Raw genomic sequence first — 27,108 nt, forward strand, 5'->3', positions numbered from 1 at the left:
AAAACAATTATATACAGTCTTAGTGAACGCGCACGTATGTCAGCGAACCAATCATGCAATCATAAGTATAAAAATCGCACGTAACTATCTGAAAATGCGACTGGTATAGTCTTGTTGTTTAATTGCCTTCAGTAATTGAGATATCATGACAAAGTTATGTGGTAAATAAATACATTGCGCCGTTTACATGGCATAGCACAGTTACAAAAGTGCAACAGACAAGGTTACAGTTATCATGTCATTGATCCATGCATTCTCTACAATCTTACATATAACAAACAAAAATGAACTTGCACGTGTTCACACAGATACATTTCATGCAATTCAGGCCATGATCTTCTTGAAGCAAATTAAAATGCTGAAAAAAAACGTGTGAAAGTGATGTAATACAATTATGAATTATGGTGAAGTAAAACACATATTTTCCAACTTTCAGTGGTAGGCGCGGAAACAGACAAAATCGGAGGAAGAAAATTAAGCTCTTTTGACATAGATATGAATATCATTCAATAAAGTTGTTGGTCAGCCAGATAGGAGTAAAGACAACAATAGAAAGGTTGAATCGTTTGATTGCGGTTATGACACCGTAAGGATCTTGGTTACATTTTCGCAGTATGCCGTCAGTTATGTCTAAATGAATAAAGAAACATCGTAAACATATTCTATGAGGAAACGTAAGATTGCGCTCCATGTACTCGGCCACCGCGTTATGGTCAGATCGACTGCGTTTGCCGATCAACGTGAAGAACTTGGGGAGGGGGGGGGGCTATTTCTTCATAATAGATATTGTTTTCATACGATACTAGAAAGAAATCGTTAGTCACCTTTATTTGTATGGTGTTAGCAAATTTCTGGTGTTCTGCTTGAGACATAAGGCGATATTAATGCTCTTGGAGAATGGTAAATCATGTTTATTTGTTGGAAAAATGCATAATGTCGTATTTGTGTCATGTGTAACGACGCTTATTATGTGCATAATTTGTGTTAATTATACATAAAATTTGCTGAGATAGGTTATATATCGATCTAAGTGCACATTAACGCATCTACCGTATCTTCGTGGACAATCCAACAATTCAAGACGCGTATGTGTTTGATAAACACGCACTTATTGTAAACCTAGCTAGTGCCTCTTTATACTAATTAGTTTAGTTTAAACCTATTTATTTTAGCTCGATTGGATACAAAGACTAATGCTTATTTGAAACGCTCTCGAGTCCGTTTCCCGGGACTGGAACCAGTACTTGATGTCTATGTGGGAAATCTAAAGAACGCGCCCACAGTGGGGATCGAATCCGTGACCTTCCGACAACATATCAACTACACCACTGCGACCTTTATAATAATTATATCAATATAAAGAAGGACAGAGGGGCATAGAAAGGAATCAATTGTAAAGTTTAACATCTGAGCTAATCTCGACGCACCCAGTGTTATTTAAAGGCGTAAAATGTTGACATTTATGTTTTATTTAAAATTATAAAGGGCTTTAAAAATATGAATAAAATAATCTTAAAGATTCTTAAACTGAAATATTATTCAAAGCATTTAAGTAACACCCTCCAACATGTTTATAAAGCGTGTGTTGTCAAGTCAAAATGCATGTTAATAACAAACAAAAACAGTAAATTCTTGAAAAAAAGAGTTTCAATAAATTCTCTGCTAAACGTAAGACTTGGGTTGAACTATGTGTCATACATCCTAATTAACCATAGTATATATTCCATTACTACTATAGTATTTATGCATTATCAAAAAGCATAGCTGTTTTGTGTAAAGGTGGTTTATGGCTATGTATGTCTTGTGGTCATCCTTTAGGGCCAGTCTATTATGAATGTTATGAATGACCATAACAGTTACTTTTTTACAAAACCGCGAATGTAAAATTATGTTCTGTTAGGGACATAAGAAAGTATGAGGTGGCTAACTTAATAAAATGTGTGCTTATAATTCGAAGAAATCTTATCTTATTTATTTGGTTTAATAATCCCAAATTCTGAATGACTTTGAATTTGGTTGAAAAAAACAACAACAACTGCTTGTTGCAGAAGTCAATGCGTTATAAGTCAGGCCAGAGTCATTCGTTTAAATAAACGTATTCCACAACAGAGCCATCATTCTCAGTTCATGACTGTGAGACAGTGTTTCAAGCACAAGATATGTTTCCATAGCGCACAAATGCAAATCATTCTACTTTTGTCTCAAAAATCCACATACGTTAACAAAACTCAATCTTGTTCTGAAAGTAATGCAGGTAGACTCACACACAAAAAATCCGGTAAATATCTGAAAGCGTTTCGCAAATAAATCCGGAAAAGGGTTATTTTTTTAAGAAAATTCATCAGAAAAGAAAAGTCCAAGGCCCGTAACTTCGTAAAAACAATAGACCGGAACAAAGCTCAAACTTGATCTGCAACTCATGCAGGTAGACTCAAATACAAAAAGTCAGGTAAATATCTCGGAACGTTCTGAAAAGAAACACTCTCGGACACGGAATATGCCGACGTACGGACAGACGCGTATACAGTCCGACTACTATATGCTTTCCTACCGGGGTCGTAAAAGCTTGGGAAACACTTTCAATAAAGTAACGGTAACGACGCGTTAAGCAGGTTCGAATCTCGTAAAGTATCATTTTGCGTTTCGATATGTCACTTGGATGTCATGGTGTTCGAGACGTACCTAACTTACGTTAGTTTATTGAACGGTCGTATAATCCCCACTGCAAAAATTGCTAGTCTCCTACTCAGATCTCCACAAAAAGCAACTACCATCGGAATCATAACCGTGCGAAAAGCTACTACACTCGGAGACCACCACAAAAAAGGCAACTAAACTCCGTATAGACCTCCACACAAATATGCGTGCATCGGATTAAAACCACCACAAAAGGCTACTAAAAACGACCTCATGCGTCCACAAAAGCTACTACACTCTGACTCGAGTGTCAGCGACAAGCTACTACACTCGGACGCATGCGTCCACAAAAGCTACAACACTCTGTCTCAGACCTCCACGAAAAGCTTCTATACTTGATCTCCGATCCCTACAAACAATACTAAAACGAACCCAAACCTAAACAAGAAGCTGCTAGACACGGACTCAAAACTTCACAAAAATCATCATCATCATCATCATCATCATCATCATCATCATCATCATCATCATCATCATCATCACATCATCATCATCATAGCGTTACCTTGACCGGTCTAGCCGTTGTGTTGAAATCTGGAACGACAACACAGAGACCCTGCGCCAGCCAGGTCTTTTGTGTGCTGCTGAGAGTAGTTCAGCCATGGGGAGGGACGCCCATTCTGTCATTGTCGATTCCGCTTCTCTTCTGTCGGAATCGACGGCCCAAAAATGGTGTCAGACATGGCTTCACATAGAGCTTCTAGATGGGACTTAGATCTCCACAAAAAGCAACTCCGCCAAGATATATGGAAAAATACTCGCAGCAGTTGCCTTCCCTTTGGGTTTAAAAATTGAAGACAACCGTGAAATCCTCTCAGATTCTTATGTGATAGAAACGTTTGAAACAGTCTAAAGCATTAGAGTTTTGTTAATAATAATATTAATACGGTCTGTAGATTTTCATTAGCCTAAAAGGTTTTTGCAGTCGAGCTTAATAAATAGGTTTACACAAATAAAAACCAAATAAGAAAACCATATATTTGTCAACAGTCAAAATACTTTATCTTATGAAAAAGGGTCAATTAAAACCTTACATAATGAAATTTTTGAATGCATTCGCTTTACGAGGTGTGACATTATATCTTCGGTTGGAATTTGTACGGGACCCCGCTCGGAACAAGCTCCGTTTCATTTAGTATTTATAGTATTATGTAACCTAGATTAAAATGGCGACGACGGTAAGGAAGCACGATATAAAGTCATTATTTCATTTCGATAATATTTGATAAAAAAAAGTAATAGTTTCTGACTTCAAAAATATTAATATAGTTAGCGGTTTTTTCGTTGTCCGAGTACTGATAGATGACAGGTTGTTAACAAGAAGATATGCTGCTTATATAAAACTGGGCTTTATTTCGGATAACTGTGTTTGGATGAACAACTTTTATTCCACTATATAAAGGCAGGGCGTTTTCTTGATTTTGGTAAAGGGCCTGGTCCTCCATTTTCGGGAAAAAAACTATCGACACAACCCCGAAAAGTGAAGTAATTTCCCTAAGTAAAATTGAAATTTGGGGAAAATTGCATAATTTAAAACAAATTCACTAAGTGGTAGAGCTGCAACGATTCACCAACAGCTCGATTCGATTCGATTTCGATTTCAGACACTCCGATACCGATTATTTCGATTCGATTCATCCTCAAACCTAGTTTTATCATAAATTCACTCTTATGCCTCAAAATTAACATTTCTGTTCAAATGTGATTTCAATAAAACACATAAAAAAGAATAGCAAATTAGGACTCAATTTTAATATAAAAACTTCTGACTAGAAGATTGTGTTGATTACATAATAATATAAAAAATAAATGAATAGTCATAAGAACGTATCTGGAATCAGTTGAATGGTAGTACTATCACTATTATACTTTTACCCAAAACCGCTATAAGCATGTCTACCATTGTGCCATGACAGAATCACCTGTTACCTGTAGGACAAATCACATTCTCTAATAAACTTAACAAAACTCCAACAGAAATTGAACTACTTTTCTGGCTGGCGACTTGAGTAGTTGCACTGGTGCGACCTCTTAGTGTTGCTAAATCAACGTTATGTTTGCGTTTGACATATTGCATTAGATTAGTGGTTGAGCCGGACTTAGCGTATGCCACATCTGTGAAGCACAGTTTACACTTTGCTTTACCGGTAGGGCTACCATCCCGAAACCCAAAATACTGCCACACTTTTGATTTTAGCTTCTTAGCTTGTTGAGCCATTTTGACGCTTTTTCCGAAAGTAGACCGTAACGGGCTTATTGATTGGATGACTAAAGTAGTAAGCAACTAATCGCGCGCGTCGCAATTACAGGTAAAGATAAAACCTACACCTTCCTGTATCAATAGGTAGAATACAGCGCGCTTTACGTATCTATGTATATATATGTATATATGTTAAAGAATCGAATCGAATTTGGTATGGTTGGTTTCGTAATCGAATCGAAGCATTTCGAATCGATTTTCGATGAATCGGATCGAATCGTTGCAGCTCTACTAAGTGGAGGGGGCCTTTCTATTTGAGGAAGGGGTCTATTTAATGCCCTTGCTAAATAAGGATATTGTTATTATGAAGTTAAATTAAATGACACTGCAACAAAATCAAGCTCATTGTTTCTTCCCTTAGATTCATTAACTTCTTTAATCTCCATATGTAGAGTCATGTAAAGTCCATGGAAGATGGGAACAATAAGTCTTTTTGGAAATACATAAAATCAAAATGCACAGACAATGTGGGTGTATCAGCACTAAAAAGTAATGGAAAATTATATCAGGACAGTCAATCAAAGGCTGAAATTCTAAACAACCAATTCAAATCAGTATTTACCAAGGAAGACCCAAAAGAAAGAAACCCTGAGTTAAGTGAACCTTGTTACCCTGAAATAACAGAATTAAACATAACAATTCCTGGAGTAGAAAAACTTCTGAAAGCACTGAATGTAAATAAAGCTAGTGGACCGGACAGTATTCCGAATAAAGTACTCGGCCATTGCTCAGAGGAACTTGCACCTGCAGTAACCCATATCTTCCAGTTAAGCCTATCTACAGGCATCTTACCAACAGACTGGAGAAACGCAAACGTCACACCTATATTTAAAAAGGGCAATCGTCACGAAGCTAGTAACTACCGCCCAGTATCATTAACAAGCGTCTGCTGCAAAACTTTAGAACACATTTTGTGTCGACACATCTTAAACCATCTAGAGCGATATGACATACTAACGTCTCTTCAACACGGATTTCGTAGTGGACATTCCTGTGAAAGCCAGTTAATACTTACTATGGATGATATTATGAAAATGTATGACAAAAAGAAACAAATAGACATGGTTATATTAGATTTTAGTAAGGCGTTTGATACCGTACCACATCGGAAACTATTATACAAACTTGAAAACTATGGAATTAAGGGTAACATCTTAAAATGGATTCAATCGTTCTTAATGGAAAGAAGCCAAAAAGTTATTGTTGAAGGTGAATCCTCTTCTACATGCACAGTAGACTCAGGAGTGCCCCAGGGTACAGTGCTCGGTCCTCTACTATTTTTGTGCCACATCAACGACCTACCAAAAAGTGTAACATCACAAGTACGTCTCTTCGCCGACGATTGTCTTTTGTATCGACCAATAAACTCTTTTGAAGATCATATCAACTTACAAAAGGACTTACATTCACTTGAAAAATGGTCAAAAAACTGGGGAATGAGGTTTAACGAAACAAAGTGTTATCTCATGACAATGCATAGACAACGTGTACCATCAACATTTAACTATTCTCTGAACAACCATTTCTTAAAAAAAGTTGAAGATAATCCATATCTAGGAGTTCAGATCAGTGAAAACTTAAAGTGGTCAACACATGTTAATAAAGTCTGTAACAGAGCAAGCAGTATTCTAGGATTTATCAGGAGAAACTTTAGACACAGCAACAAAAACTTCAAAGAGCAGGCATACATATCACTAGTACGTTCAATTTTGGACTATGCAAGCATTGTGTGGGATCCATATCTTCAAAAAGACATTGACAAACTGGAAGGAGTACAACGGCGTGCAGCACGTTTTGTCTGTAACAACTACAAAAGCAAGAGCAGCGTAACAGAAATGCTTAAAGAACTGAAATGGCAACCATTGAAGGACCGACGTAGAGACCAACGATTGGTTTTCTTCCACAAGATCATCTACGACCTGGTGGCCGTCCCCGCTGACAATCTCCTAGAAGTCAACAAACGCCCACAACGTAACCATAATTCTAAATCCATCAAACTGGCAACAAGTAACACTGACATTTATAAATACTCTTTTATTCCGCGTACTATTCGGGACTGGAACTCTTTACCAGACAGTGTAGTGACTTGTACTAAAAGTGAACAATTCAAAAGTGTTCTAATTAAATCGTGCTACTAACATTTTAACATCAAAGGGCACACACCACACCCTCGATAAGTTTTGCTCATAAGTGAGCTAGTTTCGAGTACCATACAGATACAGATACAGAAGTTTAATATGGCCAATTCTTAGCCCCTTAAGCACTGTGCCACACCATATTTTTCTAATGGAGGATGAATTTCCAATAAAGAATTTCATGTAAAATATTCCAGAGATTTTTTCCTTCTTATTAAGGCCCTTTGTCTCAACTGGAAGGTCCCTTCAGCAAAGATAATTTCTTTAAAATGATGCAATTTCCCCCCAAAATTCAAGCTTAGTTTAGGATTGTTTCCCCTTTATCAAATTTCCCCCAAAATGGAAGGCCATGCCCTTTCCACAAATCAAGTAAAAAAGCCCTGCATTCATCCCCCAGATATTCTAGATGTGCTGAATAGCAAAAATAATTCTTTATATGTTTATCTTGTGCAAGTCAATAAACCATTTATAAGTTCATATAACATAAAAATATTAAAAGTGGTAAGTGTTGGTGTTTATCGTATAACAGCGGATTTGAAAGCAACATTTAATTAAAAATCACTGATAATTATGAGGAGCAATTGTGTGTTATCACTTATCAGTTGTATTCATAACAATAAAACACTGAACTCATTTCAGGACTCCAATATGTCAATTTTTCTGCACATGTGCATATGAGAAGGGAAATATAATACAATGCAAATGTCAACAAAAAGCTAGCTGTGTTTTTTATAAGTATTTTAAATAGAAACAGTTGAAAACTAACATAACTCACACAAATGTGTTTCTGCAATGAATTGTATTTTTGTTTGATGATATACTTTATTGTTGCTATTAATCCATCCAGGCAACATTACAAGTCGAGGAAGAAATCCAAGAAAAACCTAAAGATCTTCAGTTTGAAGATTTTGTGGTGGACATAGAATTTCATCCAAGCAAGGATGTAATTGCATCAGGATCCATTGAAGGAGATGTATTTCTGTAAGACATTTAACCCCATTCTTAAATAAAAAATACACAACAATAAAAAATGACAATATAAATGCTTTAAAATTCACAAGTTTGTATGTTTCCCTGTCAGATATAAGTCATGAAAAGACTTGCTATTGTTTGTCTACTGTAAACTTGTAAAGTATGGTTGCAATGCTTTTGACATTTTTAACATCTTGATGTTATTCAGTGGTTATGGCAACCTTTAACCAAAATGTGTGGAGTTTCTTACCATAGCTGTTAATCAAAAAGTATTTGCTTGCGTGGTAAACCTTTAGTATATAGAACATATTCAAGTTAACTTGTGAACCTACGTTTTGTGGAAACCTTTTTTTACATCATCAGATTTTGTGTGTGTTATATTCCTTGTGTTGACTGGTAAAATTGTTATGTTTTTTTTCAGTCATTCATACTCTTGTTCAAAAGAGAACAGTGAACTTATGAAGTTGTCCTTTCACAAGAAGTCCTGTAGAGTGCTGAGATTTTCTCCCAGTGGTGAGGACTTGCACACAGCATCAAAAGACAAATCGTTCAATACCATTGACCTGAACACTGGCACTTTAAAGCGCAGAGTTAAGAACGCACATGAGTAAGTTGTCATTTTAGAAGTCCAAGTTACATTACACTAGTCAAGAATGCACATGAGTAAGTTGTCTTCTTAGAAGCCCAAGTTACATATGACTAGTTAAGAATGCAAATGAGTAAGTTGTCTTCTTAGAATTCCAAGTTACATTTGACTTGTTAAGAATTCACTTGAGTAAGTTGTCTTCTTAGAAGCCCAAGTTACATTTGACATAAAACACATTTGATTAATGGAGCGAATTTTGAAATTTATTGATTTTTATTAGTCCCCTACCAGTTTCACCGGAGGGGACTTATGATTTTGTCTCCGTCCGTTTGTCACACTTTTCTGGATCCTGCGATAACTTTAAAAGTTCTGAATATTTTTTCATGAAACTTGGAACATGGATAGATGGCAATATGGACATTATGCATGTCATTTCATTTTGTTCCTACGTCAAAAATTGTGGTTGCTATGGCAACAAATAGACTAGAAATAGTGCTGAAAATGTTTTTTTTTCTTGATCCTGGGATAACTCTTAAAGTTCTTAATATTTTTTCATGAAACTTGGAACATGGATAGATGGCAATGTGGACATTATGCAGGTCATTTCATTTTGTTCCTACGTCAAAAATTGTGGTTGCTATGGCAACAAATAGACTAGAAATAGTGCTGATAATGGTGTTTTTTCTGGATCCTGTGATAACTTTAAAAATTCTTAATATTTTTAGCTCACCTGATTGCTAAGGTGAGCTTTGTGACCGGTCTTTGTCCGTCGTATGTCCGTCCGTCCGTAAACATTTGCTCGTAAACACTGGATAGGCCACATTTCTTGTCCCATCTTCATGAAACTTGGTCAGAAGCTTTGTCCCAATGAAATCTCTGCAGAGTTCGAGACTGGGTTGTGCCGGGTCAAAGACTAGGTCACTGGGTCAAAAAAAAGAAAAACCTTGTAAACACTGTAGAAGTCACATTTCATGCCCGATCTTTATGTTACTTTGTCAAAATGTTTGTCTTAATGATATCTTGATTGAGTTCCGAAGTGGTTCTGATCCGTTGAAAAACATGGCCGCCAGTGGGCGGGGCAGTTTTCCTTATTTGGCTATAGAGAAACCTTGTCAACACTCTTAAAGTCAAAATTTTTGCCCAATCATCATGAAAGTTGGTCAAAACATTGGTTCAATTGATGTCTCGGACGAGTTCGAAAATGGTCAAGATCAGTGAAAAAACATGGCCGCCAGTGGGCGGGGCATTTTTCTCTATATGTATATAGTGGCAGTTTTCCGTATCTGGCTATAGAGAAACCTTGTGAACACTCTAGAAGTCACAATTTTTGCCCAATCATCATGAAAGTTGGTCAAATCATTGGTTTTATTTATATCTCGGACAAGTTTGAAAATGGTCAAGATCGGTGAAAAAACATGGCCGCCAGTGGGCAGGGCATTTTTCTCTATATGTATAAAGTGAAAACATGTGAACACAGTAGAAGTCACATATTTGGCCCAATTTTCATGAATTTTGCTCAGAACATTTGTTTCCTTGATACGAGAGTTGAGTTCAAAAATGGTTCCGGTCAGTTGAATAACATGGCTGCTTGGAGGGGGGCAGTTTTCTCATTACGTCCCCCCCCCCCCCTTTCAAAGAAGAGGGGGGATATTGTTTTGCTCATGTCGGTCCGTCCGTCCACCAGATGGTTTCCGGATGATAACTCAAGAGCGCTTATGCAAAGGATCATGAAACTTCATAGGTACATTGATCATGACTCGCAGATGACCCCTATTGATTTTCAGGTCACTAGATCAAAGGTCAAGATGACCCGAAATAGTAAAATGGTGTCCAGATGATAACTCAAGAACACTTATGCCTAGGATCATAAAACTTCACAGATACATTGATCTTGACTTGCAGATGACCCCTATTGATTTTCAGGTCACTAGGTCAAAGGTCAAGGTCACGGTGACCCAAAGCGGTAAAATGGTTTCCGGATGATAACTCAAGAACGCTTATGCCTAGGATCATAAAACTTCATAGATACATTGATCATTACTCACATAACCCCTATTGATTTTCAGGTCACTAGGTCAAAGGTCAAGGTCACGATGACCCGAAATAGTAAATTGGTTTACGGATGATAACTCAAGAACGCTTAGGCCTAGGATCATGAAACTTCATAGGTACATTGATCATAACTCGTCGATGACCCCTATTGATTTTCAGGTCACTAGGTCAAAGGTCAAGGTTACGATGACCCGAAAAAGTAAAATGATTTCCGGATGATAACTCAAGAACGCTTAGGCCTAGGATCATGAAACTTCATAGGTGCATTGATCATGACTTGTAGATGACCCCTATTGATTTTCAGGTCACTAGGTCAAAGGTCAAGGTCACGATGACCCGAAATAGTAAAATGGTTTCCAGATGATAACTCAAGAACGCTTATGCCTAGGATCATTAAACTTCATAGGTACATTGATTATGACTCAAAGATGACCCCTATTGATTGTCAGGTCGCTAGGTCAAAGGTCAAGGTCACGGTGACCTGAAATAGTAAAATGGTTTCTGGATGATAACTCATGAACGCTTATGCCAAGGTTCATGAAACTTCATAGGTATATTGATCATGACTCTCAGATGACTCCTATTTATTATCAGGTCACTAGGTCAAAGGGTAAGGTCACAGTGCCAAAAAACATATTCACACAATGGCTGTCAAGGTCACGGTGACTCAACTTAGAAAAATGGTTTCCGGATGATAACTCAAGAATGCTTATGCCTAGGATCATGAAACTTCATAGGTACATTGATCATGACTCGCAGATGAAATAATGATGAAATTTGACCAGGATGTTTGTCTGGACAATATCAAGGTCCCCTCAGGTGAGCGAACTAGGGCCATCTTGGCCCTCTTGTTTCATGAAACTTGCAACATGAATGGACGGCAATATGGACATTATGTACGTCATTTCATTTTGTTCCTACGTCAAAAATTGTGGTTGCTATGGCAACAAATAGACTAGAAATAGTACTGAAAATGTTTTTGTTTTTTTCTGGATCCTGCGATTACTTTGAAAGTTCTTAATATTTTTTCATGAAACTTGCAACATGGATAGATGGCAATATGGACATTATGCATGTCATTTCATTTTGTTCCTACATCAAACATTGTGGTTGCTATGGCAACAAATAGACTAGAAATAGTGCTGAAAATGGTGTTTTTTTCTGGATCCTGCGATAACTTTAAAAGTTCCTAATATTTTTTCATTAAACGTGGAACATGGATAGATGGCAATATGGACATTATGCACGTCATTTCATTTTGTTCCTATGTCAAAAATTGTGGTTGCTATGGAAACAAACAAAAAAATATTCTGAAAATGGTGAAATTTCTGACAATGGTGGAGCTGGTAGGGAACTTTTATTGCTTGGCAATAGTCTTGTTTCATTTGATCTATTTCGTAAAAAAGAAACATGAAACATTTTTAGCTCGACTATTATATATGAAATATATATAGTGGAGCTATAGTACTCACCCCTGTGTCGGCCTTCCTGTGAGCGTTGGAATGTTAAAGTTTGCGTACACCCCAAATATTTCCTATGTCCTTTGACATATTGCTTTTATATTTTGCATACTTCTTTACCAGCATGACCCCAACATATAAACAAAAGCAGACAACTGTATCAAGCATTTGTAGGAATTATGGCCCTTTTTTCACTTACAATATGCATATTATTGATAAATCTATGTTAAAGTTTGCGTACCAACTCAAATATTTTATATGTCCCTTGACATATTGCTTTTATATTTTGCATACTTCTTTACCAACATGACCCCAATCTATAAACAGGAGCAGACAACTGTATCAAGCATTTTGACAGAATTATGGCCCCTTTTATACTTAGATAATTGAATAAGCTTTGTGTTTTGTTCCATTTTACTCCTAAAGTATCATAGCTATTGCTTTATAGACTTGCTATTGCTTTATAGAATTGGAAAACTCGCTAACTATCGTAAGGGGACTGTACAGGGCAAGTTGCATAACTCTGGATGGCTTTTTAATGGAATAATGGCACTTTTTTGTCTTTGTAACTTTGAATATTTTATTAAATTTTGTATTAAGATCCACTTTACTTCTAAAGTATCAAGGCTATTAGTTTCAAACTTCAAATACTTTCTCACTATCATGATGTTACTGTACCTGGCAAGTTGAATTTGACCTTGACCTTTGAATGACCTTGACTCTCAAGGTCAAATTAATGAATTTTGCTTGAATTGCCATAACTTCTTTATTTAAGATCAGATTTGATACATACACTGACAAAACAACACTTACCTGACATACCACAATCAGTCAATGGACTCCACCCAAACCATCCTTCACGCCCCACCCAAAATGCACCTCCCCCTACAAAAAAATTATTTCCCTTTGTTTTTGTTTTTTTGAAATATCATCTATTAAATGACCACATACCCACCTCTCCATGATGGCTTACATTATACTGTCAAGCACTTTAATTGTCCAGCACGCTGTCCTCTGACAGCTCTTGTTTTTCAATGCACTTCTTGTTGCAGAGCTTCTATCTACAGTATGCTTGTAACTGGGGAGGATTTCCTTGTAACAGGAGATGATGATGGATATTTAAAGGTAAGCAACACTAATTAGTGATGTCACAGAGATGATGAAATCAGTTTACTGCATGTACAGACATCTTAATTGAAGCAAGATGTTATTTTGTTGGTCAGTTGGTTGGACTAGCTCTGGACTAGAAATCCAAGGGTTGCTGGTTTGATTACCTGCCTGGCAGCAGAACCTGTGTGGTGATGATGTGGTTTGGTCATTAAATTATTTCTACAGCAATTGTCGGCTTTCCTCTGCCTCAATTACGACAGTTGTCTGTAACAAGCTTTAGTACGTGCACTAAGCTTTGGTGAACCAGCTTACCCAGGAAAAATGTTAGTAGATTAACAGACTGTCGTAAAATGATCAGAAATACATCTACTGTTAACAATTTTGCAAGGTCCTAACAAACAATAAAAACTATTTCTTTAGTATGTTAATATCAAGGCATACCATCTACTTATTAAAATTGCCTCGTAATTTTTAGTTTGGGTTGTTTAATGTCCAACAAAATGTGAATTATTCAAATTAAACCTAAGAGTAATGTGCTTAATCATAAAATATTAATATTAAATAATCAAAGTATATAGAAATCATGGTTGAGCAACAAACAGTTATAAATATATGCAATTCAACAATTATTACATTATGTAACAGTTAGTAACTGTAACTGTAAACTTATTTATTATGCACCATTTGGTATGCAAGTGAAACTGCCTAATGTGGCTGTAATATAGTTGCGTGTGACAGTTGTGGGACCTGAGACAACAGAGGGCTGTGATGGAGGAGAGGCAGTCAGAGGAGTTTCTTAGCGACATGGCTGTGGATGAGGACAGGAAAACACTGCTTGTTACCAGGTAGATATGTGATCTGGAAAAACGAGGCTTAATGCCTATGTGTAAAGTGTCATCCTGATAATCCTTTGCAGTCCGCACAGGCTTATGAGGGATGACAATATCTGCTTTTTGTGTTTTTTATGCCCCCCTTCTAAGAAGAGGGGGTATATTGCTTTGCACATGTCAGTCTGTCGGTCGGTCTGTCGGTCGGTCCGTCCACCAGGTGGTTTCCGGATGATAACTCAAGAACGCTTGGGCCTAGGATCATGAAACTTCATAGGTATATTGATCATGACTCGCAGATGACCCCTATTGATTTTGAGGTCACTAGGGCAAAGGTCAAGGTCACGGTGACCTGAAATAGTAAAATGGTTTCCGGATGCTAACTCAAGAACGCTTAGGCCTAGGATCATGAAACTTGATAGGTAGATTGATCATGACTCGAAGATGACCCCTATTGATTGTCAGGTCACTAGGTCAAAGGTCAAGGTCACAGTGACCCGAAATAGTAAAATGGTTTCCGGATGATAACTCTAGAACGCTTAGGCCTAGGATCATGAAACTTGATAGGTAGATTGATCATGACTCGCAGATGACCCCTATTCATTTTCAGGTCACTAGGTCAAAGGTCAAGGTCACAGTGACCCGAAATAGTAAAATGGTTTCAGGATGATATCTCAAGAACTCTTATGCCTAGGATCATGAAACTTTGTAGGTAGATTGATAATGGCTGGCAGATGACCCCTATTGATTTTCAGGTCACTAGGTCAAAAGTCAAGGTCATGGTGACCCGAAATAGTAAAATGATTTCCGGATGATAACTCAAGAGCGCTTATGCCTAGGATCATGAAACTTCATATGTACATTGATCATGACTCGCAGATGACCCCTATTGATTTTCAGGTCACTAGGTCAAAGGTCAAGGTCACGGTGACCGGAAATAGTAATATGGTTTCCGGATGATAACTCCAGAAGGCTTATGCCTAGGATCATGAAACTTGATAGGTAGATTGATCATGACTCGCAGTTGACCCCTATTGATTTTCAGGTCACTATATCAAAGGTCAAGGTCACGGTGACCTGAAATAGTAAAATGGTTTCCTGATGATAACTCAAGAACGCTAATGGCTACGATCATGAAACTTCATAGGTACATTGATCATGACTCGCAGATTGCCCCTATTGATTTTCAGGTCACTAGGTCAAAGGTCAAGGTCACAGTGACTCGACACAGTAAAATGGTTTCCGGATAATAACTCACGACCGCTTATGCCTAGGATCATGAAACTTCATAGGTACATTTATCATGACTCGCAAAGACCAATATTGATTTTCAGGTCACTAGGTCAAAGGTCAAGGTCAAAGTGACTCGAAACAGTAAAATGGTTTCCGGATGATAACTCAAGAATGCCTAGGCCTAGGATCATGAAACTTCATAGGTACATTGATCATGACTGGCAGATGACCCCTATTGATGTTCATGTCACTAGGTCAAAGGTCAAGGTCACATTGGCCTGAAGAAGTAAAATGGTCTCTAACGTATTCACACAATGGCCGCCACTACAACGGACAGCCCATATGGATGGCATGCATGTTTTACAAACAGCCCTTGTTTGTATTGATTTACCTGTATATGTATGAGTATGTATGAGTATGTTTAATGCAATAGTGTTACTGCTCTTATTTGACAACACAGTTCTGCTGTTCTAGTGGGGAAGGAACATTGACAGCATTCAATCTGAGAAGGAAGAAGATGGAGCTACAATCAGAGCTGTTTGATTCAGAGTTCCTGTCCATAGCCATAGTCAAGGTATTTACCTGTACAATTTTATGAAAAACATTAATAGGCTGTTTAGAAAAATGGTTTTGAAATCTTTCAGTGCTTTGGTAGATTGGACACAGATGAGTAGTATTCTTTATTGATGAAAAATGGATTTTTATCCCATTTTCAACTCGACATTGACGGTATAACACCTTATGGAATATACTAGCCTGTATTCAACGTTGTGGGATATACCTGTCGCGTACACGGACTTCTTTTTACTTTACCACTGAATGATTTTAAATAAAGTCGAGAAAACTTTAGCTTCAAAATTATACGACCTTCAACCTTTAAATCTAGTCATATGACATAATTTTTCGCCATCCGTATAATTAATCAGCTGATTGATGGCGTCATAAAATGACATACTTATTGCGTCATTTTCCCCAAACAATTTTTGACGATAAACGCGACTTATTTCACATGTACATGTACTGTATATCGACATATTTGAATTGTCAATTTATCACATTTTCCTTATTTCGTGAAATGTGCATTGTTTATAATATATACTTTTGACATTTAAGAATGTACAACAAGCAATACATTTATGGCACAATTCATAAATAATCCGCAATATTTGCTTTCAGATTTCATTCACGTTAGGCATAGAGCTGTGTAAAGTATAAGATGGTAAAAATAGCACCACACTGGAATTCAGAACGTCCCATTTTGTACACGGGTATTATCCACTCATTTATCTGTTGTGTAATGGAATGTTTTCCATTCTTTGTGTATTTATATATTAAATTATTTTCTTGTACAATAAGGGCATTTACCATAGACAAATAAAACATTGTGCAAGTTTAAACATAATAAGCCTCAGGGTACCAATTCTTGAACGGAACCAATTCTCGAAAAAAAATTGTAAACTATAAAATGTACTCGCAGTGGAATCGTTGAATTTGAAATCGGGTCCTATTTTAAGTAAGCCCAATATGAATACATCCTGTAGGCAAACTTCCAACTTGACAGCCTCCTCTTCGTTAACGCAACTGCAGACGAAGATTCGTTGAACCACGTAAAATTGTAATATTTGACCAGGTAAATGTGTGGTTAATTCAGTTAAATCATTATTAGTCATCAAAATGTTTTGTTTTATATGATTCTAACAATATGAACGATGTTTTCATTCACCTTTAAGGCTTTTTACTACCTTTCAATTTGTTTACAACTGTCAAAATAAGCGATTACATCCTTGACCTTGCCCTGTTTTCTATTTTTATTTTAATCGATTAGGTTGCAAACAGCTAAGTTATTTTACGGTAAATTCGTTCTGAAGCCAACTCGTAACTCTTAAACATTCAACCACATTTATTGAGAATTATTTTATTCATAAATATAATACATCTACACTTCAACACCGTTATTTCGAAGTCGCCGGGACCGTTAAAAAAACTTCGGATTAACGATAATTCGAAATAAACATTTGACAGACGACTTCTGAGGATTCTGTAATAATAAAACGTTGTGGAACTCGCATGGTTCAGTTAAACGCTACTATTAATAGTTGTTTACTTAAAAAAAGTAAACTAGTCAGATTGCAATAGATTTCTACTTGTAACAAACGAAGGAATAAAACGATTCTTGTTCTTCTTTTTATGTTTTCTCTAAGTACAAAACATGTTAAATATAATGAATATGCGCTAATTATCTGAACATATAAAATATAACGAATAGCACAAATTATCAGACCATATAAAATATAACGAATACCACAAATTGTCATACATGTAAATACAGATGAATACATTTTTTGGAAATGAATTAACGGATTAAATAACCGTAACAAACGGTAAAAGAAAGTAACAAACGGGGAAATATAACGATTCTTTTTCTTGTTTCTATTTTTCTCTATTTACAGAACATATAAAATAAAACGAATAGCACAAATTATCAGACATACATACATATGAATACATTTTCGGAAATGAATTAACCTTTTTTTTAAATAATACGCAATGTCTCTCTGAACACCGGCGTTGGCGCAGACGACAAAGGTGTAATTATCGGCTTTTGACGCGCCACGACAAAGGTGTGAAATTACGCTCAGTATTTTGCAGTTTTGACTTCGGATTAAAGATTGATAATTAGGTGCGAATTATAGTGTTGGGACCGACAGAATCACTTCGAATTAACGATTTCTTCGGTTTAACGAAGTTCGAATTAACAATGAAATTTTACGTTAAACAAAGAAGAACCAAAATCGGGACCGTAAAAATACTTCGAAATAACGGTGACTTCGGATTATCGGTGTTCGAAATAACGGTGTTGAAGTGTATTTAGATTTTCTTTTTCTTTCTTTTAGACAAATGACACGTAAAAAATCAAATATTTACCATGTCTGTGCTCTACAGGCAGCAGTTAGAGAAGTTAAAAAAGGAAAATGTCTGTTCAAAGTTTCAAGAACTTTTGGAATACCAAAGTCCACATTGCATGATCACAGTTGGGGAAAGTTAGAAGGGGTAATAAAAAAGCCAGGGATTGATCCTTCTTTAAATGAAGCCGAAGAGCAGGGCCTTACTAACTATATGAAGTACATGGCCTCTAGGGGAATGCGTATCACCCTTTCTCTCATGAAAATTTTTGCACGTGCCATAGTCAAACGTAGCGGCCGACAACATGTATGAATCTTGTACATGGACCCAGTAAGAAATGGTGTCGTAAGTTCTTTTTTCTCGCAACCCACAATTGAAGAAAAGAAGGCCAGACCGTGCTGATTCAGGTAGGATGAATTTAAGCGCCGAAGCAGTTGCTGACTATTTTAAATTACTGTCAAGTACAATCGAGTCTCTCGGTCTTCAGAATCACCCTGATCAGATTTTCAATTGTGATAAAACTGGTTTTGATGGGAAACTGATGCCAAAGGAAAAAGAGATTGTTGTTGGTAATCAACACCTATACCAAAAGCAAATGTTAACATCCATTGGTAATTAACACCCATACCAAAAGCAAATGTTAACATCCATTGGCCATGTCACTCTCCACCTTGCAATTTCAGGCAATGGAAGGTATCTGCCACCAATGATCATATTTGCTAAAAATCTTCCCAGAGATCTTCAACCTGTTCCTGATTCCTGGTATGTAGTTAAATCCCCCAAAGGCTATATGGACTCTTCTTTGTTTGTGAAGTGGCTGAATGAATCTTTTATTCCCAAATGTGGCCGGTCAAGATCAGTCCTTCTTATCATGGACAATCTTGGAGGGCATCTCACTCCTGAGGCTATTGATGTTGCAAGAACTAACCAGGTTGAACTATTTTGTCTTCCACCCCATTCGACACACTTAATGCAACCCTTGGATGTGAGGATTTTTCACCTTCTAAAGGGTAATCTTGCCAAGGTGTCACAGAGACTTGGCTTCCAACTCAGCAAGGTCTCCAGAGGTCAGCTACCCCTGCTCATCAAGTATGCCTGGAGCATGCTGTCACAGTTTGTCATTACTGAGTCCTTTCGTACTACAGGCATCATACCAGTTAATCCATCTGTCAGCAAAACATTTAAGCAGTCATAAAATGATGGGCCAAGACACTCCTCTGCAAATGAAAGTCTGGTTGAACTTGAAATTATTCCAGCTGGGCTTGCTGACATCCTTGTACCAGTACCAGGTACCTCAGGTACAAGGCATAGGATAAGCGGGGCGCGACACATCACTGCAAACCAACCGTCTTCAGATGATGATGCAGAAAACATCTATTATTCACCACAAAATAGACAAAATCCAATCTTCACGCCAGACACAGAACACCCAAATGATGGCATTTGTGTTGTGTGCATGACCAATCAACGAATGGAATGGGTTGGCTGTGACAAATGCCCCAACTGGTTCTATTAGCAATGCCTGAACTCTGAGAACCAGACCCTTGTTGACTTGAGTATTGTCACAGGGAATCAGTGGTCATGCACTGGGTTCTGTAATGAAGAATAAAAATTACAGTATTTGCATATTGATAATCATACATAAACTTTGAAAGACTGTAGAAGAAATTACATGATTAAATCAATGTGAGTAAAACAGTAACGTAATTTTTAATATAATCTATTGTCTGTTGATTAAATGAACAATATATATTAGTTATACTTATCCACGTCAGTTGCAATGTTAATAAATTTATTTTACCAGTTTGTGTGACAGTTGCAAATGTCTGATGGCTTGCTTGAGTGAACGTTCAATAATTGGTTCCCAACCGGTTGCAAAATGTAAACAGAACCAACTTCATTTAACCATTGGTAAGGTCCAGTTATTAACGCTTGTTTTCTTTACATTTTATAGTTTCAGAAAGAGTAGTCTCTTACCTGAAATATCAGCTTAAATTATTTTTAAAAACTTGAAACAGTTTGACAAATTAAATAAAATCGGCAAAAAATCGTTCGAGAATTGGTACCATGAGGCTATGTTTGTATGCAGAAATCTGCAAATGCAACGGAGTTTACCAACGGCTAATATTTGATAAACTGCTCCGGTTCATTTTAATAGCAGTAATGTACATAGAGTACATGATGTAGCGTGTGACGAAAAAGAACGTTTATTGAGTTAGTAAACTCATTTGAATATAGTGATAGGATGGCATAAGGGTCTTTATTTAAGTATGCTAAAATAATTATTAAAGACCCTAGATGCAAAATCGTCAATTATTGAGTTAAATGGATTATTTGATGGATTTTAAAGGATAATTAAAGGTAAGTTACTAGATTGAACGTGTTTTTGTTTGTACTTTTGTCTTTCCCTGTTCTCGGGGAAATGATTTTAACATGGGCGCAACTGATGCATCGGATCACACATGGCATACCCATAACATTATATAAAAAACACGTTCTGCGCGTTCTTAAATTCGTCGTCCGAAGTCGGAAAACGTATTGCCCTGTATATTAAGTCAAATAAAGTGTCAGTCGCTGCAATTGTCTGTTTACTCGTCGAAATTGTCAAGGTCGTCGATGGTGTACATGTATGTTGACATCGACATCATTTTGTCAGGAGCAATCGCCGCCATATTGGATTTTGATCATTTTCTTTCGAAAATAAAATGAATTATAGTAAAGTAAAATCTTCTTTTCGCGGTTGTAATGTGTTACAATTCGCATACTGCGTAAAATTGAATCGAGGCATATAGTGATATTTTTACTTGTTTTACAGTTTGTGTGTGAATTTTTTAAAGACTATTTTGCGTACCAGAATAAATACATTTATATCACTACGCATGGTTACATTCGTTAGATTTAAGCGCTTTTAAGACTGAATTAAAATTATTGTTCAGGTTATTAGATCTATTTATGTTAAATGTCACGTTGAAAAAAATCAAATGGGATAAATAGAATACTATGATAAGCGTTGAATACAGAGAAGTTTATGTTCCTCGCCAAGGCTCGCGCTCCCGGCGTTCTAAGCCTCGCAACATAAACTTCTCTGTATTCAACGCTAACCTAGTATTCTCTATGTATCAGAATGTTGAATTTTCATAAATGCCAGTTACTTTGAAAAGAAAATTATAGTTAAGCAGACATTTTTGCAGCCATTAAAAAGTTCCAAAGCAAATAAGGTGTGATGTATTTCTACAGGTACACCAAATACATTTAAGGCTTACTATGGGAAAACAAGGCTTGATGCATGTGGCTACAGTGTCATCCCAGATTTGCCTGTGCCTGTGTAGGAAGTCTCTTATAGAAACTCCAGTCTAGGCGAAAAGTGTGGTCCTTTATAAGCCTGTGTGCATATGCTTTAAACCCCATTTTTCCAGAGCAAGACCTGTTTGCTTTCAGTCGGGTCAGAAGGTGGTATGCGGATGTGGTGAGGGCGAACTGAACATCTTCACGTGGGGGGAGTGGGGCAACATGAGTGACCGGTTCCCGGGACATCCCATGTCTGTGGACTGCATGGTACCCCTCACACAGGACATCATATGTACTGGCTCCATGGATGGCAAAATCAGGTATGGGAACATTTTGGTATTGTTCTTTACCCTTTCCTGCTCAGAAGCCCATTTTGACCTGTTTAAAGTCCCTAAGAAACTCAGATTTAATTTAAGACTTTTCTTAATAGATTCAAGTTTTAATGCTTAATTTCAATCCCTAATAAACGAAGTGGTGAGCTGCAAAGAGCATTAAACCTGGTTTTATGCTGGTTGCATACAGCCATTATCTCTGTGCTTCTGAGTGGGAAAGGGTCAACAATTGTTAGAATAAAGCAGTCATGTCTTGGTGATTATGTATTGAAAGTAAAGTCTATGTTGTAAGCAAGTTATGAAAACACTCGGCTTAAATGAGCTTGAAAACATACATACTAACATATGCCACCTTAAACAACACAAATTCAAATTTATATTGTTTTCAGAAAAAATGAAAAACAAAATTACATGTACAAGTATATTGGATATGCAACAAGCACATTTTAGCCTGATTAATTATTTAACAGGGCAGTAAACATTTTGCCAAACCGCTTCATTGGGGTAGTGGGTGAGCACCAAGGGGGACTTCCGGTTGAAAACCTGTCATTGTCACGGGACAAAAAACTGCTGGCCAGTTGTTCACACGATCAGAAAATCAAGTTTTGGAATGTTGAGGATGTGCAATCAGAAATGGTCGATGCATCAAAGCGTGCCAAGAAAGCTGATAAGAATAAATTCCTTGCGTCTTCAGACAAAAGTGACTTCTTTGCTGATTTGGCTGAAGATGAAAAACAAGATGAGGATGCAGGCCACTCAGAAGACAATGAAGATTATGATAGTGATGATGATAGTGAGGAGGAGGAAGATGATGATGGAAATGATGATAAAGAATGAATCTTAGAATCAGTCTGAAGATTGTAAGGCTTCATTTCCGACCCTTAGACACTGATGAGCAGCAAACAGCATAAAATCTGAACAGACTGTGAGGTACTCGCAGGCAGTTCTGGTTTTATGCTGTTTGCACATAGCCATTTTCACTTTGCTTCTGAGAGGGAAAGGGTTAATATGTATTGAAAACTAAAAGCTGTCACTGTATATATTGCCCTCATGCAATCACATAGTGGCTGGTTACTATATTTTCAGGCAATTATTTTGTATATCAAGTTCGCTCTCATCTTAATTTCTTCAAAGATCAAGTCAGGTGTCTGTTACTATAAATTAAAGTACACTAATTTCTTAAATAACTTGAAAGGATTTTACCATAAATTTTAACACATTTACATACTTGAAATGTGCCCATAGGACATGGATGACCCCACTATATGGACACAGAAGTTAGTGATGTGTGACAGACATAATCTTAAAATGATCATGTGTACAGTAAACACAGCCTATTTCACAATAGTGACATGTACCTTTAAGCTAACACTAAAGTTGGTTCAATTGATATGTTGCCTGGACATCGTCATTGGCTTTACACTGAAGTGCGGCGACTCGTATGTAATACGTTTTTTAGCTCACCTGAGCACAACGTGCTCATGGTGAGCTTTTGTGATCGTCTTTTGTCCGTCGTGCGTCGTGTGCTGTCAACATTTGCCTTGTGAACACTCTAGAGGTCACATTTATTGTCCGATCTTCATGAAACTTGGTCAGAACATTTGTCCCATTGATACCTCGACTGAGTTCGAAACTGGGTCATGCTTGGTCAAAACTAGGTCACTAGGTCAAAAAAAGAAAAACCTTGTGAACACTGTAGAAGACACATTTGATGTCCAATCTTCATGTAACTTTGTCAAAATGTTAATCTAAATGATATGTTGGTTGAGTTCAAAAATGGTTCCGGTTTGTTTAAAAAACATGGCCGCCAGGGGGCGGGGCAGTATTCCTTATATGGCTATAGAGAAACCGTGTGAACACTCTAGAAGTCACAATTTTTGCCCAATCATCATGAAACTTGGTCAAAACATTGGTATCATTGATATCTCGGACGAGTTCAAGAATGGTCCAGATTGGTGAAAAAACATGGCCGCCTGGGGGCAGGGCAGTTTTCCTTATATGGCTTTAGTAAAACCTTGTTAACACACTAGAGGCCACATTTATTGTCTAATCTTCATGAAATTTGGTCAGAAGATTGGTCTCAATGATATCTTGGATTAGTTCTAAAATGGTAACGTTTGATTGAAAAACATGGCTGCCAAGGGTGGGGCATTTTTCCTTATATGGCTATAGTAAATTCTTGTTAACAGTCTAGAGGCCACATTTATTGTCCGATCTTCATGAAACTTGGTCAGAAGATTCATCCCAATAATATCATGGACGAGTTCAAAAATGGTGCTGGTTGGTTGAAAAACATGGCCGCCAGGGGCGGGGCATTTTTCCTTATAGGGCTATTGTAAAACCTTGTTAACACTCTAGAGGCCACATTTATTTGCGATCTTCATGAAACTTGGTCAGAAGATTTGTCCTAATGATATCTTGGATGAGTTCAAAAATGGTTTCGGTTGCTAAAAAACATGGCCTCCAGGGGACGGGGCATTTTTCCTAATTTGGCTATATATCATGCTTTAGTAAAACCTTGTTAACACTCTAGAGGCCACATTTATTGTCAGATCATCATGAAACTTGGTCAGAAGACTAGTCCCAATGATATCTTGGATGAGTTTGAAAATCGTTCCGGTTGGTGGAAAAACATGGCTGCCAAGGGGGCGTGGCATTTTTCCTTATATATAAGCTAAATTTCAACCTTGTTAACACTCTAGTTATTCTTACAATAATGATTCTTTAAATTACAATTTTTAATAACTTTTAAATTTATTAATGATAGTTAATAACTTATAAATTCATTAATGATAGATCAGGTATATTTTTATTGTAAGATAAATCTTAAGAAATTAAATAAATGCTTTAAACTCTCTGTAAGTGTGGATACAGATAGTTTACATCAGTGGTCAATGCTTATCTTAACCTGGATATTAAGAATAGCAGTGTTCTCATTTGATTGGATGTTAACCTTGCCAGCTACACCTCAGAATCAGGGGACTAGCACATTGTTGGCCTTTCCCATTGAATTAATGATTTACTGTGTTTCACTAACTGGAAATGTTAAGTTAGTGGAGTTAGTTTAGTTCTTTTAACTAAGTGTGATTATTAACTAAGTTATAACTAAGGCAAAGTAACTTAGTTTTTTTTCTCTAAGTGAAAATATTAAGATAGTGATTTAAAAGAACAGGACCTAGTGAATTTATGCAACAACAAGTAAGTGTTTTTAATAAGTGATGAGTGAAAAGAGTGAATTTATTAAATGACAAATCTCAGCTAGTCTTTTAATTTAAGTGACTTAGTTTGTTGTGATTAACTCAAGTTATAAGTGATTAATCAAAGCCGAAGAAATGGATTTAAACTGTTTGTTTTCTTTAAGTGTCTTACATTAGACTTAAGTGAATAATACAATGAAAGTGAGTTCTTAATTATTTGTTTAGTGCAAGTGAAGTTTGTGAGTGAATTCAATTAAAGTGATCACGGGTGTTTGTTTATCCTAGTGCTTTATTCAGGCATTTGCCTCATACTGAACACAAACTGTTGACCAAGTTTAGACATTTAAGTGTTTAATTGTTTTCGAAACCTTGTTTTAACTATGATTAACTTTTGAAAGTTTATGAACTGTATTTCTATATGAGTTGTTTTTATTGTTTGCATTATTGCTTAAGTATAAATGATGAATTTTTTGAAAGAATAAAAATAGTTTAGTCACATTGTTGTTGATTTTTCTTGTGCCTCAAGCTAGGCTCAGATGAGCCCAAGTAGCTTTCCCCGTCACAGTATGTGATAAATAAATAATAATTAAAATTATTGACTTCATTTTAATTTGATAGCCGGCATGACTGGTGAAACGCTTCAGTATATAGTGAAACATGTGAACAGTCTAGAAGACACATTTTTTGCCCAATCTTCATGAAATTTGAACATATCTTGGAAGAGTTCAAAAATGGTTAAGGTCTGTTGTTCATTCTTCATGACACTTGGTAAGAACATTTGTTCCATTGATATCTTGGGCTGCAAAGAACAGGTCATTTCTTTTTATCTCAGGTGAGCGACTTTGGGCCTTTCAGGCCCTCTTGTTTTCGCTTATGGGAGGAGAAGTTTTTTTAGGGATCAATGTATATATTTTTGTTGTCAGAATATCTTGCATAGTGATTTTTTTGTAAATTAGTGTAAAAAAGTATTGCATATGTGCCTATTACATTTACTACAACATTTATTTCCAATAATGCAAAGTTAATTCTTTTAATTAATAACTGATCACAGGGACTGGGCAATAATAAAAGATCACAGGGACTGGGCAAATACGCGAACCGGTGAAACTTTCTGGTTTGTATAAAAACAAAACATAATCAAAATATATTAATTTTGTTGTTTTTCTTACAATAGCGCAGACTTTTGCTGTTCAAGTTTTGGTAAACACGTATTTTCTCTCAAATTTTACAAGACGACAGCGATTACACGGTTAATTGCTTTATTGATAACCGTTACACTACAGTCACTTAATAATATCTTAGTTAGAAGGTGATTTTTCAAGCGGTTCTGTAGTGTAGTGGTTACACGCTCGCTTCACATGTGAGAGGCCCAAGGTTCGAGCCCCAAAAATCAAATTATTTTAAATAACTTTTTGTTTTGATGTAGACATTTTAGTTTAAATAAATATGCTGTTTTACTGTGCCCATTTTTAGCTCATCTATTTAAAAAAAAAAAAAAAGAGCTATTGTCATTACCTTGGCGTCGGCGTTGGCGTTGGTGTCGGGTTCAGTTTTGCGTTTAGGTCCACTTTTCTCAGAAAGTATCAACGCTATTGCATTCAAACTTGGTACACTTACTAACTATCATGAGGGGACTGGGCAGGCAAAGTTAGATAACTCTGGCGTGCATTTTGACAGAATTATGTGCCCTTTTTATACTTTTTATTTTATTCCTTAAGTATCAAAGCTATTGCTTTCATACTTGCAACACTTACTAACTATCATAAGGGGACTGTGCAGGCAAAGTTATGTAACTCTGACTGGCATTTTGACAGAATTATGTGCCCTTTTATACTTAGAAAATTGAAAATTTTGTTAAGTTTTGTGTTTAGGTCCACTTTATTCCTACAGTATCAAAGTTATTGCTTTCATACTTGCAACACTTATTAACTATCATAAGGGGACTGTGCAGGCAAAGTTATGTAACTCTGACTGGCATTTGGACGGAATTATGGGCCCTTTATAACTCTGGTTGTCATTTTTATAGAATTATGGCCCTTTTTTGACTTAGTAACT

General features: G+C 36.6%; 1 protein-coding gene across 1 annotated transcript; it reads left to right on the forward strand.

Annotated features, from left to right (window-relative positions):
• The first annotated feature begins 3,842 nt into the window (after positions 1 to 3,842).
• LOC127876771 (WD repeat-containing protein 55-like) lies at positions 3,843 to 25,549 on the forward strand. Its single transcript, XM_052422241.1, has 8 exons — positions 3,843 to 3,875; positions 7,940 to 8,073; positions 8,486 to 8,671; positions 13,215 to 13,287; positions 14,011 to 14,117; positions 15,807 to 15,906; positions 21,675 to 21,844; positions 22,327 to 25,549. Exons 1-8 carry the CDS (start codon positions 3,864 to 3,866, stop codon positions 22,691 to 22,693), a joined length of 1,149 nt encoding a protein of 382 aa, XP_052278201.1. The 5' UTR covers positions 3,843 to 3,863; the 3' UTR covers positions 22,694 to 25,549.
• The last annotated feature ends 1,559 nt before the right edge of the window (positions 25,550 to 27,108 follow it).

The sequence above is a fragment of the Dreissena polymorpha genome, chromosome 4 (genome assembly GCF_020536995.1).
Source record: "Dreissena polymorpha isolate Duluth1 chromosome 4, UMN_Dpol_1.0, whole genome shotgun sequence".
NCBI lineage: Eukaryota > Metazoa > Mollusca > Bivalvia > Myida > Dreissenidae > Dreissena > Dreissena polymorpha.